Genomic DNA, 18,305 nt, shown 5'->3' on the forward strand with positions numbered 1-18,305 from the left:
AACGATGAACTCAGACTTACTCAAAATCGCTAAAAATAAACATTTTTGAGGTGAAAGGATGACTATACACCACAGGTAAAGTAATTCAATGTTTATTTATCATTGATTTATATACATAGTCAGCAATGTAACGCTGTAGGTGAGGCAAACGGCAAATCTGGTACATTCACTATAAAACAACAATCGGCTACACAAACAGATTGTATGGGCCCCCTGTGGTTATCCACATTTTGAACAACAGGGGCCTGTTTAAAGCCTTGGTCCATTCATTCAAAGAGCGAATAACACTAACCAACAGATAAATCAATATCCAGCAAATAAGTTTTAACAAAACATACTGCACTATCCACCAGATAGAGATTTACCCAGTGGATAACATTTTCCACCCTTGAAACATTATTGGGTTCTGGTTGTGTTGTTCTACTGTGTTCATGCACAAGATAATCTGCTTTCAATGGGTACCTTACTCCACCCAGGGGTAAAAATGGATGATGAGAAACTGTCAGAGAAACTTGCTAAAATGGTCAGGGAGGGGGGATGATAACTTGTAATAAACTATCTCTTCAGAGAGGAGTAGCACTATTACTTGTTTTCCTTCTTTATTATGCTTATACATAGTACAGCAATAATGTTATTAACATAGAATGCAATACTAACATAACTAATAATGTACGTGAAAAATTAGGCCCTTGTTATTGGCTGAAAATGAGGCATTTTTAATGTAACACAAGTGCAAAGTTGTAACATGAATGCAAATTCTAAATAGCACATGCTGTATAAATTTGTCAGTCTTGACTTTCGAGTTCCATTTGGTGTAAATAGGCACCTGTACATTTTTCAGACTACAAATTGCACTCTCCCAGCGGGCTCAGGCCCTAAACATTTGTCTGTCATGACTTTCGAGTGCCATTTGGTGTAAATAGGCACTTATAAATTTTTCAGACTACAAGTTGCACTCTCCCTGCAGGATCAGGCAATTTTGTTATCTTTGGAAAATGTACTTGTACTTATCATCACCAACTAGCATTAAAAATCAAGTTATTACCTATACTAATACCTAACATGCATAAAAAGCTTATTCACACTGGCCATGAAATAGCATGATTTGTGAATAAATTGCACCAATGAGGGCCAATCAGATTGCAAGGATCACAAGTGATTTCAAAAATTGATATAAGAAAAGAAATAATCACTACTGAATGAAGCTCTTGATTATTAAACCAGGGCTGTAGCTAGCACGAGGCAAGACGAGGCAATTGCCTCGTCTTAATTTTGGCCTTTTTTAATTTTTTTCTTAAAGGTTGACTTTTCTGAAGATAAATGCCACGGAAAATCCTTAAAAGGGCATTTCTAAACCTCTAGATTTCAAAGTTTTCTGGGGGGCATGCCCCCACACCCCTCTAGCGGCTTGTGCCTTCAGCGCTCAAAACTTGCCTCATCTTTTCCTGAAATCTGGCTACAGCCCTGTAAACAAATTCTTCTTGTCAGCACCTTAGAAAATGTAGAAAGAATATTACGGAGAATATGCATACTGATGTTAGGGTGTAAAGGGCCAAGATTTTACCCTAATTACCTTACCTAAGCTTGTCAGGGGGGGGGCTGCTGTGCCTTTCAACATTACTTGGGTGTAAAGGGGTGTAAAAGGGCCAAGATTTTACCCTAATTACCTTACCTAAGCTTGTTGGGGGGGGGGGCTGCCGTGCCTTTCAACATTACTTGGGTGTAAAAGGGTGTTACTTAGGGTGTAAAAGGGCCAAGATTTTACCCTAATTACCTTACCTAAGCTTGTCAGGGGGGGGGGGCTGCTGTGCCTTTCAACATTACTTGCACTCTCTCAGTCCCTTCCCAGCATTGCATATGCCTTTTTCATAATGAAACAAATCTCATATCTAAGTTCAACGTGTAAATCGAGAGAGACTTAGTTTTTTCAAGATATATCTTTGGTGAACAGAATTTCCATGTGATAAACCTTTGAACAATTTACCCACATCTTGTGTCAATTCACTCAACTTTCTTACAAATGTGACAGCAACAAATGTGTCTATTTGAGGTGTCCAACAACTACAAAAAAATAAATTCATTAATTCATTCTACTACCCTTTGTTCCAAAGAATTGCAAAAGTGAGCAAATTCAGTAGTAATCTGTCAAACTCAATTTAAACTGGTTAATTATTACCAGTATCTAAATTCTAAAAGGATAACTTTTTGTGATTTCTTTTTTCTTTTGGGCTGAATAGGGCCATGCTCTCAAGGAAACAGTTATCATGTACAAAGAAAATGTTTTTTACTATTTTATGCTTCATCATGAAACCACATTCACAGGGCAAGTATGAACCTTTAGGAGAATTTCAGAACAAAGGTAGGAGAACAGGGGTGAAACCTTTCTTTCTATCACATACTGGGAGATAGTCACCTAAATTGTCATTTCACTGGACTAGTTAATTAAGTGACAGGCCTTTATTATAATTTCAGCTGATTTTTTATCATTTAGTAGAAATTGAGCCATATTCAAGAATTAAAAGAACAATATGACTGCTTTTCAGGTTTGCATTTAATGCTGTACTCAAACTGAACCTTGAATACCAGCAGAGGTTTTCAACTTGGCTAAAAGTCATGGCACTATACTTTTAGCAACAAATCCGGGGTTTAGCCACCCTGTTAACCTGTTGTAGGCCTTATAGTACCCTACAAAAGTCTATTTTTTGTTTCAATATTTGTAAGAGTCATGCATATGTATCATAAAAGTCAAGAAGCAGAAAAAATTGTTAGCTCAGGCCTACAGAACTACAGGCCTGAATACCCCTGCCAATCATTCCATTTTCCTGAAACTAGCGCAATCTTGTCAACCATTAATGGACATACTTGCGGTTCTCACCTTTCATGTGACCCGAGGGACTAAGAAATTGTATTTTATTTTATTTATTATTATTTTTTTTTTTTTGTATTATATATTTCTCTACTCCACGTGGTAGTAAACTAAGTTACATGGGGGACTAAGGCAAGCAAAAGACAAGCATAAAGGTGAAGTTCCAAGACTGGGATCAAAGTTTTCTTATTTCATTTAGAGGCTTCTAAATGAAATAAGAAAACTTTAAGCTGTTTAATTAAGCTTGAAGCTCGGCGTCTTCTCAAATTCTCTCTCAGAACTGAGGCGAGGAAGGAGAGAAGCTAGAAATATAAAGCACACTAGAACAGCTAAATAGAAAAAAATTAAGGATAAATAAACTATTTTAATTTTATTTTTCGTACTTTGCTAAGATGAAGGGAAGCAAAGTGAGTCTAAGCTCTTGGCCATAATTAAAAGGTATGTTCTTAGTTTTGAGATCTTTAAGAACTAGCAGCCCAAGGGCCCTTTTGATTTATAACTAACTTAGAATCAGTAAAAAAAAAAAAAACCTTCTGGCAGCTAGTTATTAACTGGGGTAGAACCCATCTAAGTGTTACATTATGATTACTATTAAAAGGATTTTTCTACAACGAGTAAATGCTAAATGTAAGGTGAGGCCAAGATTTTCACAGTTACTTGGTAACTTAATATCAACAACAAATGAGACAAACGAATGACCTCCGTCAGAATAATATTAAGACACCTCCCAAGCAAAATGATTTCGGCGTTGTGATTTCTGGAAAGTAAACTTCGCTACTGAGCTAAACGGTTGTAGACTACATTCTAATATATCGCTTGTAACAATTGAGGGATCAAGACTCAAATCCGAAATGACATTGTACAATAGTATTACTATGGTCATTCATTGAGGGCTACCTTTCGACAATGTATCACACGGAAATCACTCCGACAAGCAGGAACAGAGTAGAAATCATTTACTGGCTTCTGTTAGTTCGCCCCTTCGATAAGTAAATATAATCTGAAGGTTAACTCGTTTCATAAAAAAGAACAAACAAATTCAAAAGTAGAGTTTTGTCTCAAAATAAAAGCCTGTGTTATCATTAAAATGAAAAATTAAGAAAAAAAAGGCGGAGAAGGAAGCGGTAAAAGGGAGGAGTTTACCGACTTTAGGCCAGGTTATGGTCTATTGGGGAATGCTCCCTGTAATCATCCATGTACATCTGATTAGGATCATGTGATCGGGAGAAAACACTGCGCGAAGAAGCGAATGAGCAGTTTTTGTCTTTTTCAGTTTTTAAAAAGATGTATTCTTTTTTAATTTGACCAAAGCGTTTAAGGTGCTGAACTCTGATCACACAAGCGCACGTACTCACATCTAGAAAATACAACTAAAATTTTCGAATGGATCATATTCATAGAAAAAAAGCAGCTGGTGTATCGAAGTCTTTTACTTAAGGATACGATTGTTCCACGAGACATCTATGCCAAAAAAGATTCAATAATCAGTATACTATTTATTGCGTCTTCTCTTTCAGAAGTTGTTTCCTTCACACATGACTTGACATACTCAGTTACAACTTTAAGTAAACAACCCAGTTAACCAGGTTCACTCATCCTAAGAGCTCAAAACTGTGACACTGAATTCTACCTTGCAAGAAAAAGAGGCTGTAACATGTGCATATTTTCACTAGCTAATTAACAACTCAATGCTGTAACACCCGCGCTTTTTAGAAGCGCAGTATCTACAACCGCTGTTTCCAATTAATGTTTAAAGCAGTACCTTATCTAGTTTTAGCCTACAATTCCAAAACACTAAACAAAAACGACAATCATTGGAATCTTATAACAATGTTACTACTAATATCTATATTGTTATGTAGCTTTTAGAATAAGAAAATCGCCACAAGGCAATTTCGATGGAAATCACGATAATATATTTTTCAAGCGTTTGTATCCGGTAATTATGGTTAGTAAGCTCTGATTGTATTGCTTAGAGTATTTTCAGATGTTTTCTAGCACCATCTGTGGCCCTCTGACTTTCAGAACTCTCCCTAAAACCCCTGAGTCAATTTACTATTTATTAGTATGAAACTATCGGTTGAACCATTGCTATTAATCAATTTCCATGGAACGTTTTGAATAATATCATATGTTCCTTTATAAGTATACCATAAATTTTTAGCTAGAACAAAGAATTCCTATAAAGTTAGAAAAAGGGTTAACATTGTTCGTGCCGTGCAAAAAATAAAAATGATCAAAAAAAGTAATCATTTTGTTTTGTTCATCCGCCTACATGATGATAAAAGCAACTGCACCAGGATATGACTTAAACATTACAGTTCAGTCTGTATACTTGGAGCAGACATTGCGAAAAAGGTATCAATTCGCACAATCAGATCATTTAAGCTATCTCGTATCTGGGTTTCAGCATTGCGGCAGTTGTTAAAGTGCTGTTGTAACACTCTGTCGAAGTACCTCTGAAGATGGACGGTCTTCTCGTCTTGCATGCAGATGAGGGCATGGTGGTTCTTCATTTTTTCGCCTCCTCTTCGCATTCCCTTCTCCATCCTCTTTTTATGGTGATCAAATTCGTTCAAGTGTGCACCGTGTCTGGCAAACACCCTCTTCATCCTGTCAGTGCGATTACTCACTTCTTCAAAACGAGAATCTCGTTGAGCCACTTTCTCCTGCATCGACTCACAATGGTTACCCATCTCTTGCAATTGCGAGTCGTAGTGAGCCATTTCCTTCTTCAGCTTCTCTGTGCGGTGAATAATTTCTTTCAACTGGAAATCGTCTTGAGCCACTCTCTTCTTTATCATATCTCCAAGATTATTCATATCCTGCAGTTGCGAGTCGTGCAGGGCAACTTTTCTCTCATTCTTCTCTACCCGTTTACCCATTTCTTTGGACTGCAAATCTTGTAGAGCTATTTTCTTCTTCGTCATCTCCCCACAATTTTCCACCTCTTGCAATTTCGAAGAAATCTGGGTCATTTTCGCCTCCCTTTTCCGTGCACCATTTTCCATTTCTTCCAATCGTGAATTGTGTTGGGCCATCTTCCTCTTTGTAATCTCTCCATGATTTTTCCTTTCCTCCAAGAGCATCTCATGCCGAGCCATCTTCTTATCAATTTCCTCTTCGCGATTTTTAAATTCTTTCAGTTGTGAATCGTGTTGAGTTACCACCTTCTCCATATTCTTTGCACGATCATCCATTTCCTTCAAATTCAAATCGTACTGGGCTATCTTCTCTTTGAGATCATTTGTTTCCTTCAAATGCAAATCGTTCTGGGCCATCTTCTCTTTGAGATCATTTATTTCCTTCAAATACATATCGTTCTGGGCCATCTTCTCCTTGAGATCATCCATTTCCTTCAAATGCAAATCGTACCGGGCCATCTTCTCTTTGAGATCATCCATTTTCTTAAAATGCAAATCGTACTGGGCCATCTTCTCTTTGAGATCATCCATTTCCTTAAAATGAAAATCGTACTGGACCATGTTCTCTTTGAGATCATTCATTTCCTTTAAATGCAAATCGTACTGGACCATCTTCTCTTTGAGATCATTTATTTCCTTCAAATGCAAATCGTTCTGGGCCATCTTCTCTTTGAGATCATCCATTCTCTTCAAATGCAAACCGTACTGGGTCATCTTCTCTTTCAGATCATTTATTTAAGCGCTCACAGGGCAAAGGCTAATTGGACATTTTCAAAGTCAAACGTTCGATCGTTCTTCAGTCCTCGACGATCACAAATTTCATTACAACACGCGGCAGGCACATGTACTGTTTGCTTATTCACTTCCTAGCTGATGGCTTTTCACGATATAGTTTTGAGCTATCAAAAAAATTACTTAAGGTGGTTTCCTCTTCAACTACATTTAAGACCACTCATTGCGGTCACTGAAACAATCATTATTTTCATCTCGATGGATAATAATGAATTATTTGCTTGCCGCCTCAGGAATCGAAAATAATAAAAGACAATCAGGATGAGAACTACGGTGAACCAAGAGAGAACCTCGGCGAACTCAAATAAGAACTATGCGAAATACTGAGAAAAGTCTCATCGCTTTATGTGTTCGTGATCACACTCGTTCTCAGTCATTCTAGAGCCCATCGTTGCGTACTTTGATCATTACCTGGGGTCCGTTTCTCGAACGTCCCGGTAATTTAACAGGCCCTTAAAGCTGTTCTGTTTTCATTCACGATGGAGGTTTTAAAAGTTTGGAGAATTACAAAATAAAACTAGCAACTTAAGAAACAAAGTGGGTTGGTCAGGGTGGTAGAACCTGCTTCGATGTTCGTTAACTTTGGATTTATAAATGTGGCTGCGAGCCCGTTAAGTTATCGAGACTTTCGAGAAACGGGCTCCTGGGGCGAATAGAATATTGATTCGGGTTATTCGGGGATTCCCCTTTTTAGCTGCCTACGCAGCACATTTTTGACGCATTTGCTTCCACCAGTACTTTCGCTTCCAGCTTCAACGGACGTTGGTGGTGTCTTTAAAATTGTCTGTTACAACACCGTCAAAAACGCATGGAAATAGTGCCTCCTGATGTCGAATTTATTACAAAACTAGAAGAGCGTTACAAGTGTATAAGTTGTGATCATGTCTTGAGAGATCCTGCTCAATCTTCTTGTGGACATAGGTAAGTTACAACGTAGAAGTTTCTAGAATGAGCGGAAGTCATTTACTACGCAGTGAGTCGTTGCTGTGCAAAATTATAGTACAAACGAAACTGCATTTCTATTTATTTGGGGGACAGGTTGGCGAAATAAGTAATTTCCACAAGAAGGGTATTTCACCGATCGATACAACGGTCAAACACAAACAGCGTTACTTACGACACAGTAGCGATGACGAATCGGTCGGTCGGTCGGTCGATCTGTCGATCGTGTGACCCGTCCATCTGACTCTATATAAAAATTAAACGGAGAAGGGTTCTGAGATATGCAAAAGCCCAGAGCGGAGCTACTAATTTCAGTTTCTGAACTGACGCGGTTTTGTGTTTGTGTGTTCTTGTGAAGATAAATTTTATAACCATCGTGTTCCTCGTCATTCTCCTGATGAGGGACATCAAGTTTCAAGTTTCTGACCGTTAGGACTTGTCACACTTTTAACCAGGGACGTTCATTGTTTCAACCAATCGAGTTAAGAGAACAAAGTGATGCTTCGAAGTTTTGTTGAAATAAAATTATCTGGCATTGAATCGGACTTATTGCGAAATACCAAATATAGTCGAGTCAGTTCTTAGACGTAAGCTCTGTTTTTAGTAACGGTCACATCGAATGAGGAGGCGGTGAGGAAAGATTACTAATGTAAATCCACGTGGAAGAAGGACTTAGTTTGAAATAGGCTAAGAAACCCATGCCGATTGCAATGAGTGGGTTTCTTAGCGACTTAACGAATATTGGCTTTGTGCTACCAAGCGAAACCCGTTCTTTTCTAAATGATCAGATGAATGCATGCCACTATTCTTAGCAATGACAAATCAAACGTGCTTTTTAAAATGTGCTGAGTGCGCGGAAATACGGAAAAGGAAAAGATTTGAGGAGATTTTAAGTGGACGGGAACGAGAAATGCGCACGTCTTGTTCCAATCCCCGACAGGGATGAAATACGCCTGCGCATGCGTGGAGTGAGCATGTCTATGTTGTCGTGAGTTGTTCGATCGTTTGAATTACGGACTTTTCATCCAGAAGTCTTTTTGTCCAAGTCTTTTCGTCCAAAAGTATTTTCACTAAGTCTGTTCGTTTACTTGTTAAGTCTTTTCTCGAAGCAAATAAATAACTTTTAGAAGGCTAAATAAGGCTATAGAAAGAACTTGTTGCAAGCCATTCACGTAGTGATGTTACACTTCTTTGCCCTTTTACCCTCAATAGACGCTTGACAACAAGCCTAATATTCCCATTTCTTTCGCGTGAACTAATTAAACGGCAAGCAAGTCTTTACTTTTGCCACCATTTAAGAAAGTATATTGCGTTACAACTTCATTCATTCTGTGTATTTATCGTAAAATTCATGACGTTGAATTCGTAAACGAAGATTGGTGACTAAAGGTGTCGGTACCAAAATTTTCCATCATCTCAGGGTTGATATGATGGCAAACAGCCGAAAACGTTGGGTTTAAACATTTTAATAATTTTTTTCCTAATCTTTTAGCCTTGTATATAGAATATCCAACTTATCTTACTTCTCGCCCTTATAACAAATGCTCTCCTTGTTCCCAATTATTTTAGATTTTGTTCGTCTTGCTTGGAAGATATTTTCAAGAGAGAACCAACCAACCCTAAATGCCCGGATGATAATGAACCACTACAAAGGAACCTTATATTCAGGGACAAGTACGCCCAAAAGGAAATCTTTGCATTGGATTGCTTTTGCCCAAAGAAATCACTCGGTTGTCCATGGAGCGGGAAATTGGCTAATTTACAAGCTCACCAAGCAGAGTGTTCTTTTTCGGAAGTGAAATGCTTATACAGTCATCTTGGGTGTACTGTAGTTGTCTTCAGATACCAATTAGCCAAACATGTCGAAAATGATTGTCTGTATAAGGTTGTTGAGTGCCCTTATTGCAGGAATGGATTTCCAGGGGTTAAAATGAGGGAACATCTCGAGGAGTGTAAAAAGTTCCCTGTGAAATGTTCCTTTGGCTGTGATAAGAGTGACATTCCCAGGGAGGACCTCAAAGAGCACTCCAAAGTATGCCCCCGAGCTCCTGTGCCTTGTAACTTCAGTTTCGTAGGCTGCACTTTTCACGATTGCAGGGAGTCTTTAGAAGAACATCTCCGCTCTCGTGCCACGGAGCACTTGACTCTCATGGCCAAATTTCACGAGAAAGCACAAGAGGAAACGAAAAACCTTCAGCAGCAGCTAAAAGCCTCCCAAGAGTTAATTAAAACTTACGAGGCGCGTTTAGCCCTGCAAACGGAAGCACTGGCTTTGAATAAACAGACACTTTCTACGCACCAAGTGAAGCTCGCAAGAGTTGAAGAGAATGTGGATTCCCAGCGGAAAAACATGGATGAACTTCGCAAAAGCGTCGAAGCACTGATCAACGCGAAAGATAGCAAACATGCGAATGATGAAGTGATGAGGCGTATAAATTTCCAAGACGAAAGGTTGGCACTACTTGCGGACGAGGTAGTAAGGTTTGGTGCTACGGGAGCGCGCTTACGCCCGGGGAACTTAGAACCTGGTGACAATGATCACCGATTTGGAAATGTGGAACACTCCATAGCTTTGCACGAAATAAAGCTTGCCGATCAAGACCTTAAACTACAGATAATGGAGACCACATGCTACGATGGCTGTTTCCTGTGGAAGATTGACAATTTTCAACGCAGATTTCGGGAATCCGTGGAGGGTAAGACAATCTCTATATACAGCCCGCCATTTTATACTTCGCGCTACGGATACAAGCTTTGCGCACGCGCATACCTCAACGGCGATGGGCCGATGGGGAAAGGAAAGTACCTATCTCTCTTCATCGTCTTAATGAGAGGGGAATATGATGCTCTGTTAACGTGGCCATTCCAGCATAAAGTCACTATGAAGCTGGTGGATCAAGAGCGGCTGTCGCACATAACCGAGATCTTCCGACCGGATCCGAACAGCTCGAGCTTTCAGCGACCGCGTTCGGAAATGAACATCGCTTCCGGCTGTCCGCTTTTCTGTTCACATAGCCTGTTAAGATCCAGGGGATATGTTCGAGATGATACTATGTTTATCAAGATCATAGTTGAAGGCAATGGGATAGCAATGATTTGAAATTGGAATGGACTCGGAAAGAATCATTTGACTCGTGGTGACAGAATATGGTCAATCCTAACCGCGAAGATGGCCTAAAGCATCCGCTGGTTTTAGTCCTTTGAGACATCAGCCCAGGATTTTCCACCGCCATTCCTTCGATGGGCCCGATAACTCAGTCCAATCGAGACGTGATCACAAGGTTTAATGGAGGAGAACGAGGTGATTCAGTTGCCTTTGGAGCAATGATGTAGAGAATTTGCTGGAAATCTACATAAATGCGTGGAATTCTTACAAGTGGCTATGATTGCTTTTGAAACTGAACATTTACAAATCATCATCAACATCAATTTAACATTTATATGGCGCAAACTACTATATAGATAATCAGTCGCGCTTTACAATCAGTTAAGATGAGATCGGACGTCAAAATTCATCAGGCGCACTATGCAGCCACTTCAGTCCATGTATTGATCTCACCTTCCGAAATGAAAGGAAATGAAAAGAGTATATCAAAGACGCACTACACATCTGAAGTGTACCACTTATGGCGATTCCATGGAGACAGTGTCCACAATGATGGTTTCCGTGGAATGAATATGTTCTATTTAGCTTTGAATGATAAGTATAAATCATCAAAGAACTTGTTTATTTGTTGAGTTATTGCCTCTCCCAGGTTTTCAGTTGGTGGAAACAAATGAAAAAGGAGGGCGTAAAAAATGACGGGTGCACGGGAAGGGGGGGTAAGGTCATGTAAAGCAATCACTGTTTGTCGCACCCCCACACTTCATTCGTCACTCACTGAAAGCCTGGGGTAAGCTAGTTTATTTTTCGTCGCTGAAGCAGGATACAAAAGTCTCAAGTTAATAAATGGACAATCGCGAAAGAAGCATGATAAAGGCGATGCTATATTTTTCTTACAATAATTAGTCACCAGATGTATGGCGGGGTTGAGCCAAATAAGGGCTAAAACAGCTGTTAGAAATATCACACTATCTAAAGATACCATCTGAATATCTGTTTCATAAAAAACATCTTATGGCCCGCGCGCAGTTTCTTTCGATTTACCTCATATGGTAGCACTCGTCAATAAGCCCAGGGGAAGGCTACTGCAATTGCTACCTTTAAAAATTCTGAATAAATTTATATCTACCGGAGGCTAAATCGCCATTTTCATCTCGTTAAACTAAGTCAAAAATATCCAAGCTCCTCAGTTGCTTCTTTCCTGGGTGTTTGACCTCCAGTCCTTTTAAGATGACGATCAGTCTTGTTTCAAATTGATCGTAAAACCACATGGGACGAGGTTGTCCTATAAAATCATGGCGTAGCTTTTAAAAGTCCTCTCCCCATGATGTTATAAGGACAACTACCGTTATGATTCGATTTCGTGCCCAGGGCGTTAATTACCTTATAGTGCATCATGGGAAGACACATACTCGAAACAGGGAACTTAGTAAGGTCAGAGCCGAGCGCGTATTTCTTTTTTCGAGAAACAGCAGAAAATGCGCAACAAAGCTTTAATGCTTATTTAGATAGGAATAATAACAGAAACTGTGCCTCTTCCCTCTCCCCTCGCCCCAATTCCCCTCCTCTCCTCCAGAGCTTGCTTCCCGATCCCCCCTCCACTCCCCCAGGGCTTGCTTCGCAGGCTAACTGTAAAAGTAACAAGCGTACTACAGTGAATTTTCACCTTATATTGATAGGGAATTTTAAAAATCACTTGTCAAAAGAAAAGGGACTAAGACGAAGATCTCTATTTTTGAAATGAGCCTTCAAGTGAGCAATTAATGGAAGATGAACACAGCTGATCTCGGTGTACATGTACTCTAACAGCACTATCACTGGAATAGAATAGGGGAGCTCTTTGGTAGGAGGGTGCTTTTGCAATAGGGGCGCTTATTAGAAAGGGGACGTTTATTATTAAAAAAAATTTGAGGGGGGCGCCGTATTGGGACGAGGGCGTTAAATCGAATCATTACTGTACAAACAACTTAGGAGTAACTAATTAGTTACAACTAGCAACTTATTTCCTCCCAGTAACGCTCGTCGAGCCCACAAAGTACGATCAGTTGAAACCATGCACTTTATTAATTAGGAAACAACTAGACGCGTACACAGACGCTAGGCGCTCGTGGGGGTAAATATGGGCAGTCATCATATGATTTCCACACCTATCTCACAGGTGAATTATACGTCTTGCATGTGAATGGCAGGTGAAAAATATTTTTTAGAGTCTGAGAAAAATGTTATGCCTTTCACATTTTCACATGGTTTGCTAACGCATGCGCCTTAGAGTTTCGACGGCGATAAGTGACAGCACCGATACAACTTAAGCCTCCAACCGATCGCCTGAGTATGAGTAAAGATCAGTGAACTTGTATTGGGCTTAGCTATAAATTTTTGCTGAAGAATGGCAGACTACTGAATGACGCAGTGCTCTACTTGGAAAATGTTACTACCTAGTCGTGTTGGTGTGTCATGACCAGCTACTGGTTACCGAGGAATCGAACTTGTTGTCCCTTTTCCTGCATCGTGATTGGATAATGTTTACCATGGTAATGCTGACGTTTTGATGAAGATGCTCTCACGAGCTCGGGTGTTCAAAACCGGCTGAAGCCACGTCCGTTCAAGGGGAAAAGATGTAAACATCCGGACAAATATCATCGGTCTTAATAACTAATTGAAAATACGTGCAGTCTGAAATAAAGGAATTTAACATGAAAGTTGAAAGTTTATGTTAAAACGTGAGGCAGTGACATAATCATGACAGAGTTCAAGAAGTCAATCAAAATTAAAGAGCGATTATATTCTTTACTTTAACTTTTTTTCGGAAACTGTACAATTTGACAAGTCAGGAGTAATATGTCCACACTCTTTTGTTACACCGTGACCATTAAAATCACAGTCGCAGTTCTCCCTTAAAAAGACCACCTTGGGCAGTGAGCCTAAAAATAACGTGACCCATCTGGAGCCCCTTTGATATCAAAGTAAGATAGCAACTTGAACTTTTAAATTCCCTTTAATGCCCCTCAGATCCTAACAAACCGGGTTTTACCTGGGTCTCAAATAGACTGTCGGCACGTCTTGTGAAGTGATGCTTTCAACTCCTACACAAGGAATTTAAAGACCACCTTTAACTCAGTCCTGCATCTTTGGGTTTCATCGTAGATAAAATTTTATATTTTAAAAGAAAATCTCAAATACAAGGGTGTAAAACCACGTATTTTTTGGTCTAGTTTATAATTGTGCTCACACTGTAGCGATAGAACTCGCAATTCTTCAAGGTATCATGATACGACCTTAATGAAAAACTCCCCTTTGGTGACCGGAAATGTTTACAGTGAATTATCTAATTCCTCGTTTTACAGGAAATATCCTAACTGACCTTGCAACCTCCAGGGTCGGTGAACGTTTTGGGGAGGACCAATCTTAACTTTTGTTTTTCTTTTTCTTCGCTCATACTGGGATCTAATTGATAAGGCAACGTGAATTTCGTTTCAGCTAGTGTTGACCCACACGCGCGTTTGTATCCAGTTACACTTAAATCAAAATGTTAAGTGTAGAAATGACCCTGATCATACAGATCAAGGTAAAGATTTTCATTTCTTTATCTCAAATAAATCGGGCTGTGTACATAACATTTCATCGCTTCACTTGGCAAATACTCGTGTGTGGTAAAAAAATTCATTTTAATGACTGTAAAGAAAACTGCCTACAATTATCTCAATTATAACTTTCAGGGGGGGAAGGAAGTGTTCGTTTGAAACTCGAAGTTTTCACCAGATGCCACCCACTCTCAAGTCCCTTTTTCCTCTTTTTCTGAACAACTAATCTTAATCGATCACACTTTACTACCAATTTCTATTTTCGTAAATTCACGGTTCTGATCTGCAACCCTAATCAAGCGTGCCTCAAAAGCAAATAAAGGGAAGGAACTCGAGCAAGAACCCAGTCTCCTCCGCAGCCGCTTTGCGTGATTAAGCGCAATACTCACCCAGATGAGCGATGCGTGACAGCAGTATGGCAGCAAGGGAGACCATCGCGAGGGCCTATCCCAACGATTAGGTCCTGCAGATCGCGCTTCACACGTAAATTTTCCATCTTCCTCATCCTATACAAATCTGCCAAGCTGTCTAATTAAAATTTTAAACTGCGACTTATACGAGGAAACTAATGGCATAGTTAAGTAGAATACTTCTTATACTGCTTATCTGATTTTCAGTGAATAATTCATTTCTCAAAAAATTAAGAGACTCAAATGACTGCAATGCCGTTTTATTGAAAGCAGCCCCACAAATTGTGATCAAAATAGGAAAAGAATTGGACTCCCTTCATAATCGTTGGCGGGTCTTCGTTGAGGAAAACTGGACAATGCCTGTAACCTTTCTTTCAGACCACCTTTCCCGTATCCGAACACCAATTTCGATGATTATTGATAAACCTCCGAGTCTATAAATAGCAAAGAATAGGCGTATTCATGAAGCTTTTATCATTCTGCTTTCCTGATTAACACAAAATTGTCCAAAAAGTAATGACAAACTAACATAACATCGTGCGCAATTTTGATTGGACGAAATGGGTCACTCCATCTGCGAGTTCACATCGTGATCTTGTAATAATACCCTAAACCAAACAAATCTTAAATTATCGATTCACCTTGCATTCCCATGTTTCCAATCCGTAAGGTCAATTGTGGGTACAAGCAAACATTTAAGTATGACAGCCGTGTTCGGCCCAACGCACGCAAACGAAATGTCATAGAGGGTGGGTGGGTAGGTTATTCTCAAACATGCAGTGCTTAATCCTCTCTCGATGCGCTCTCCAAAATAGTCATGCAAAATTAACATAACGATGAATTCAAATTTAATTTAGAGATTTCGTCTTTCTTAAAGGCAACCATCTTATTAAATGGCATTTTATTGAGCAGGGAAAGCTATCCCTTCCGGTTATGAAAGTGATGTTCAGTCGTAACACTGAATAGACAGGGACACAGGCCGGTTTAGCATCGTAATTTGTTCTTGGAGGTTTCGAACAGGCAATGTCCAGTTCGTCTTGAACTAGACATTTCGGTTAGGATTCAGAATAAAAAATGAGGCCTATCTAAGCCTACAGAAATAAAGGGAATTGTTCTCGACGGTTTTCCAATCTGCTCTTCTGAGGTGTGTATTCGTAACGGAATGAATTTCCTATCTACCGAGACAAGGAAATTGCACTTGACGGATCAAGACAGTTGGGGCATCGCTCTCAACATAAAATAAAGCAAAATTCTCTCCGTAAAATATTTTCTATCGCTAATAATGTTCTTCGATGTCTGCTTTTTTTTTCAGGGGGGGGGGGCTCACCGATGACAGTCGTGGCCGTAACCTTTCATTTTCTGATGTTAACAATTTCCGCTCTTGCGTTTTCTACCTTGAACTTCATTTGAGAATCTTCTGGCAAACCACTCTCCTTTCGTTTCTTCCAGTTTGAGTAAACATCAGCAACCAGATATTCAACATAAACAAATATTCACCGACACCTTAACGAGTAACTCCAAGCTTCAGATTTCGATCTTAAGCCCCAGTTTAGAACAGTTATACTTGCGTGGAGGTATTGCGAAACAATGCCGGAAAAAAAAAAAAAAACCGAGCCGGAAATTGTGTTGCAAAGGAACTGCGTAAAAATCTTCTGAAACTTCGCCAGAAATGTTCAAAAGATTATGACGCAGGTATGTATCGACGAACCGCGAAACTTGTAGCGATGACAAAATATTATAAAAAGGTCACGCCACATTTTTCCTGAGCCGGAAAAGAACAGGACGATCATTCACACCAGAATTTCGCCGGGCGAAGGTGACTCACCTTCGGCTATGTTAGGGAAAAGAAAACCATTCTCTCACGACGACTTCTGCTTGGTTGCAGAAGCTTCTGCTTGAACGATTGGGTGTCTTCCCGGTGGGAGAGGGGAGGGGAGGGGAGGGGAGGGGAGGGGAGGGGAGGGGAGGGGACAAATGAGAAGAAAAATGCTCCAGTCGTTGGCTTTACCCAGCTTAAACACTGAAGGACAGGAAAATCCTGTATAAAAATTCATCACGGCCTTTCTCAGGGATTCGTGACTCATAAAGAAAAACTGGTAAACTTCTTTTCCGAAAATAAAAATAGCTGTCTATAAATTTAAGCCATCGGTGATTATCTGGGTAACTTTATTAGCAATACCCAGGATGTATTATCGTGACCTGGCTCCGGTTGTTCAAAGGGCGGATAGCGCTATCCAACGGATAAATCGCTATCCAGCGGATAAGTATTACCAAAACGTACTGCGCTATCCACCGGATAGAGATTTATCCACTGTATAGCGTTATCCATCCTTCGAACAACCGGGGCCTGATCTACATTCTAAAAGGGAATTTCGTTTATATGCTTTCTTCGTCTTTATTGGATTTACTTTCCAACCGCCCCGGTTGTTCGCAGGGTGGATGTTCGCAGGGTGAATCACAATATTACTTCTAATTTTATAAACATGACAGTGTTATTTATTCGCTCCGACGAAGGGCTAACGCTCGAAACATCAGCTTTTGTAATCGTTACGGTGGCCAATTTACCATTTCAACTTTGTTGATATATTGAAATTATCTCGTTACCCCCACCGACGCAGCCCCTAACAGTTTCTTTTGAAACTATCAGCTTTTATTCATTTGTAAAAATCTCTATCTGGTTGATAGCGCAGTACGTTTTGTGCAGTGAAATGTTCAGCAAGCAAACGTGGACTTGTACGTTGGATCAACAGTGATCTAATCGGTCCAAAATAACGAATATAAATATAGAGGCAAGACCGATACAACGTAGATAAGTTTTAAGACGGAGCACTATATTTCGGCTGGCCATACCAGCCTTCTTCAGGTGCACCTAAAGAAAGCTGGTTTGGCCAGCCGAAATATAGTGCTCCGTCTTACAACTTATCTACGTTGTATCGGTCTTGCCTCTATATTTATATTTGTTTTGTTCAGAACCGTTAGCTGGATAGCGATTTATCCGCTGGATAGCGTTACTCACCTCCCTTCGAACAACTGGGTCCATTTTTTTAGTCAACTAAATCTACAAAGCGTTTGAAAAAAAAATCGCAAACTCCCAAACAAATTGTTCACTTCCCCCGCCTTTCTACGTGTTCTTACTGCCAACAGACAAAGAAAGCTCCCTCCCTCCCATCCCCTGCTGTTCTTCTCATAAGAAGACGTACATGTACAACGTAGCAAGCGCAAGATGTACAAATTGGAAGTCGGTAAACGACAAGCGGTAGCTTTCCTAACTACTTTTAAACGATCTTTTTAAACTTATGATTTGCTTTTTTTGGCGAAGGGGGGTGGGAGAGGAAATAAATCGCGGTGGAATTGCATAAGACCAGCCCACGCAGCGCTGAAAAAAAAAATTCAGTTCAGCGCAGATAGTTCGAGAAAAGATTACACCATGGCAAGTTGAAGGTGTATTGTACTCCACTTATAAATTAAAATGTCGAAATGCGTATTTTATGCTATATTCTAATTATAAGCATACTCAAAATGCGAATGACTGTGCATACCACAAAATACGTGGGTGAATGGGACGTTTGGTCACACCAAAATCACATGATAGCGCTTTAAAAGATAAAAAAGCTTTGCTAAGCCCAGGAAAAAACTATCGGCTCATTCCGGTTTTTCCGTGCAAGTTTTGGCAGGTATATATGGAAG

General features: G+C 39.8%; 1 protein-coding gene across 1 annotated transcript; it reads left to right on the forward strand.

Moving 5' to 3' along the window:
• The first annotated feature begins 7,296 nt into the window (after positions 1-7,296).
• Positions 7,297-11,761, forward strand: LOC111330591 (TNF receptor-associated factor 3). Its single transcript, XM_022935464.2, has 2 exons — positions 7,297-7,503; positions 9,094-11,761. The coding sequence occupies exons 1-2, from the start codon at positions 7,391-7,393 to the stop codon at positions 10,622-10,624; spliced, it is 1,644 nt and encodes a 547-aa protein (XP_022791199.2). The 5' UTR covers positions 7,297-7,390; the 3' UTR covers positions 10,625-11,761.
• Positions 11,762-18,305: the final 6,544 nt, after the last annotated feature.

The sequence above is a fragment of the Stylophora pistillata genome, chromosome 7 (assembly GCF_964205215.1).
Source record: "Stylophora pistillata chromosome 7, jaStyPist1.2, whole genome shotgun sequence".
Taxonomy (NCBI): Eukaryota; Metazoa; Cnidaria; class Anthozoa; order Scleractinia; family Pocilloporidae; genus Stylophora; species Stylophora pistillata.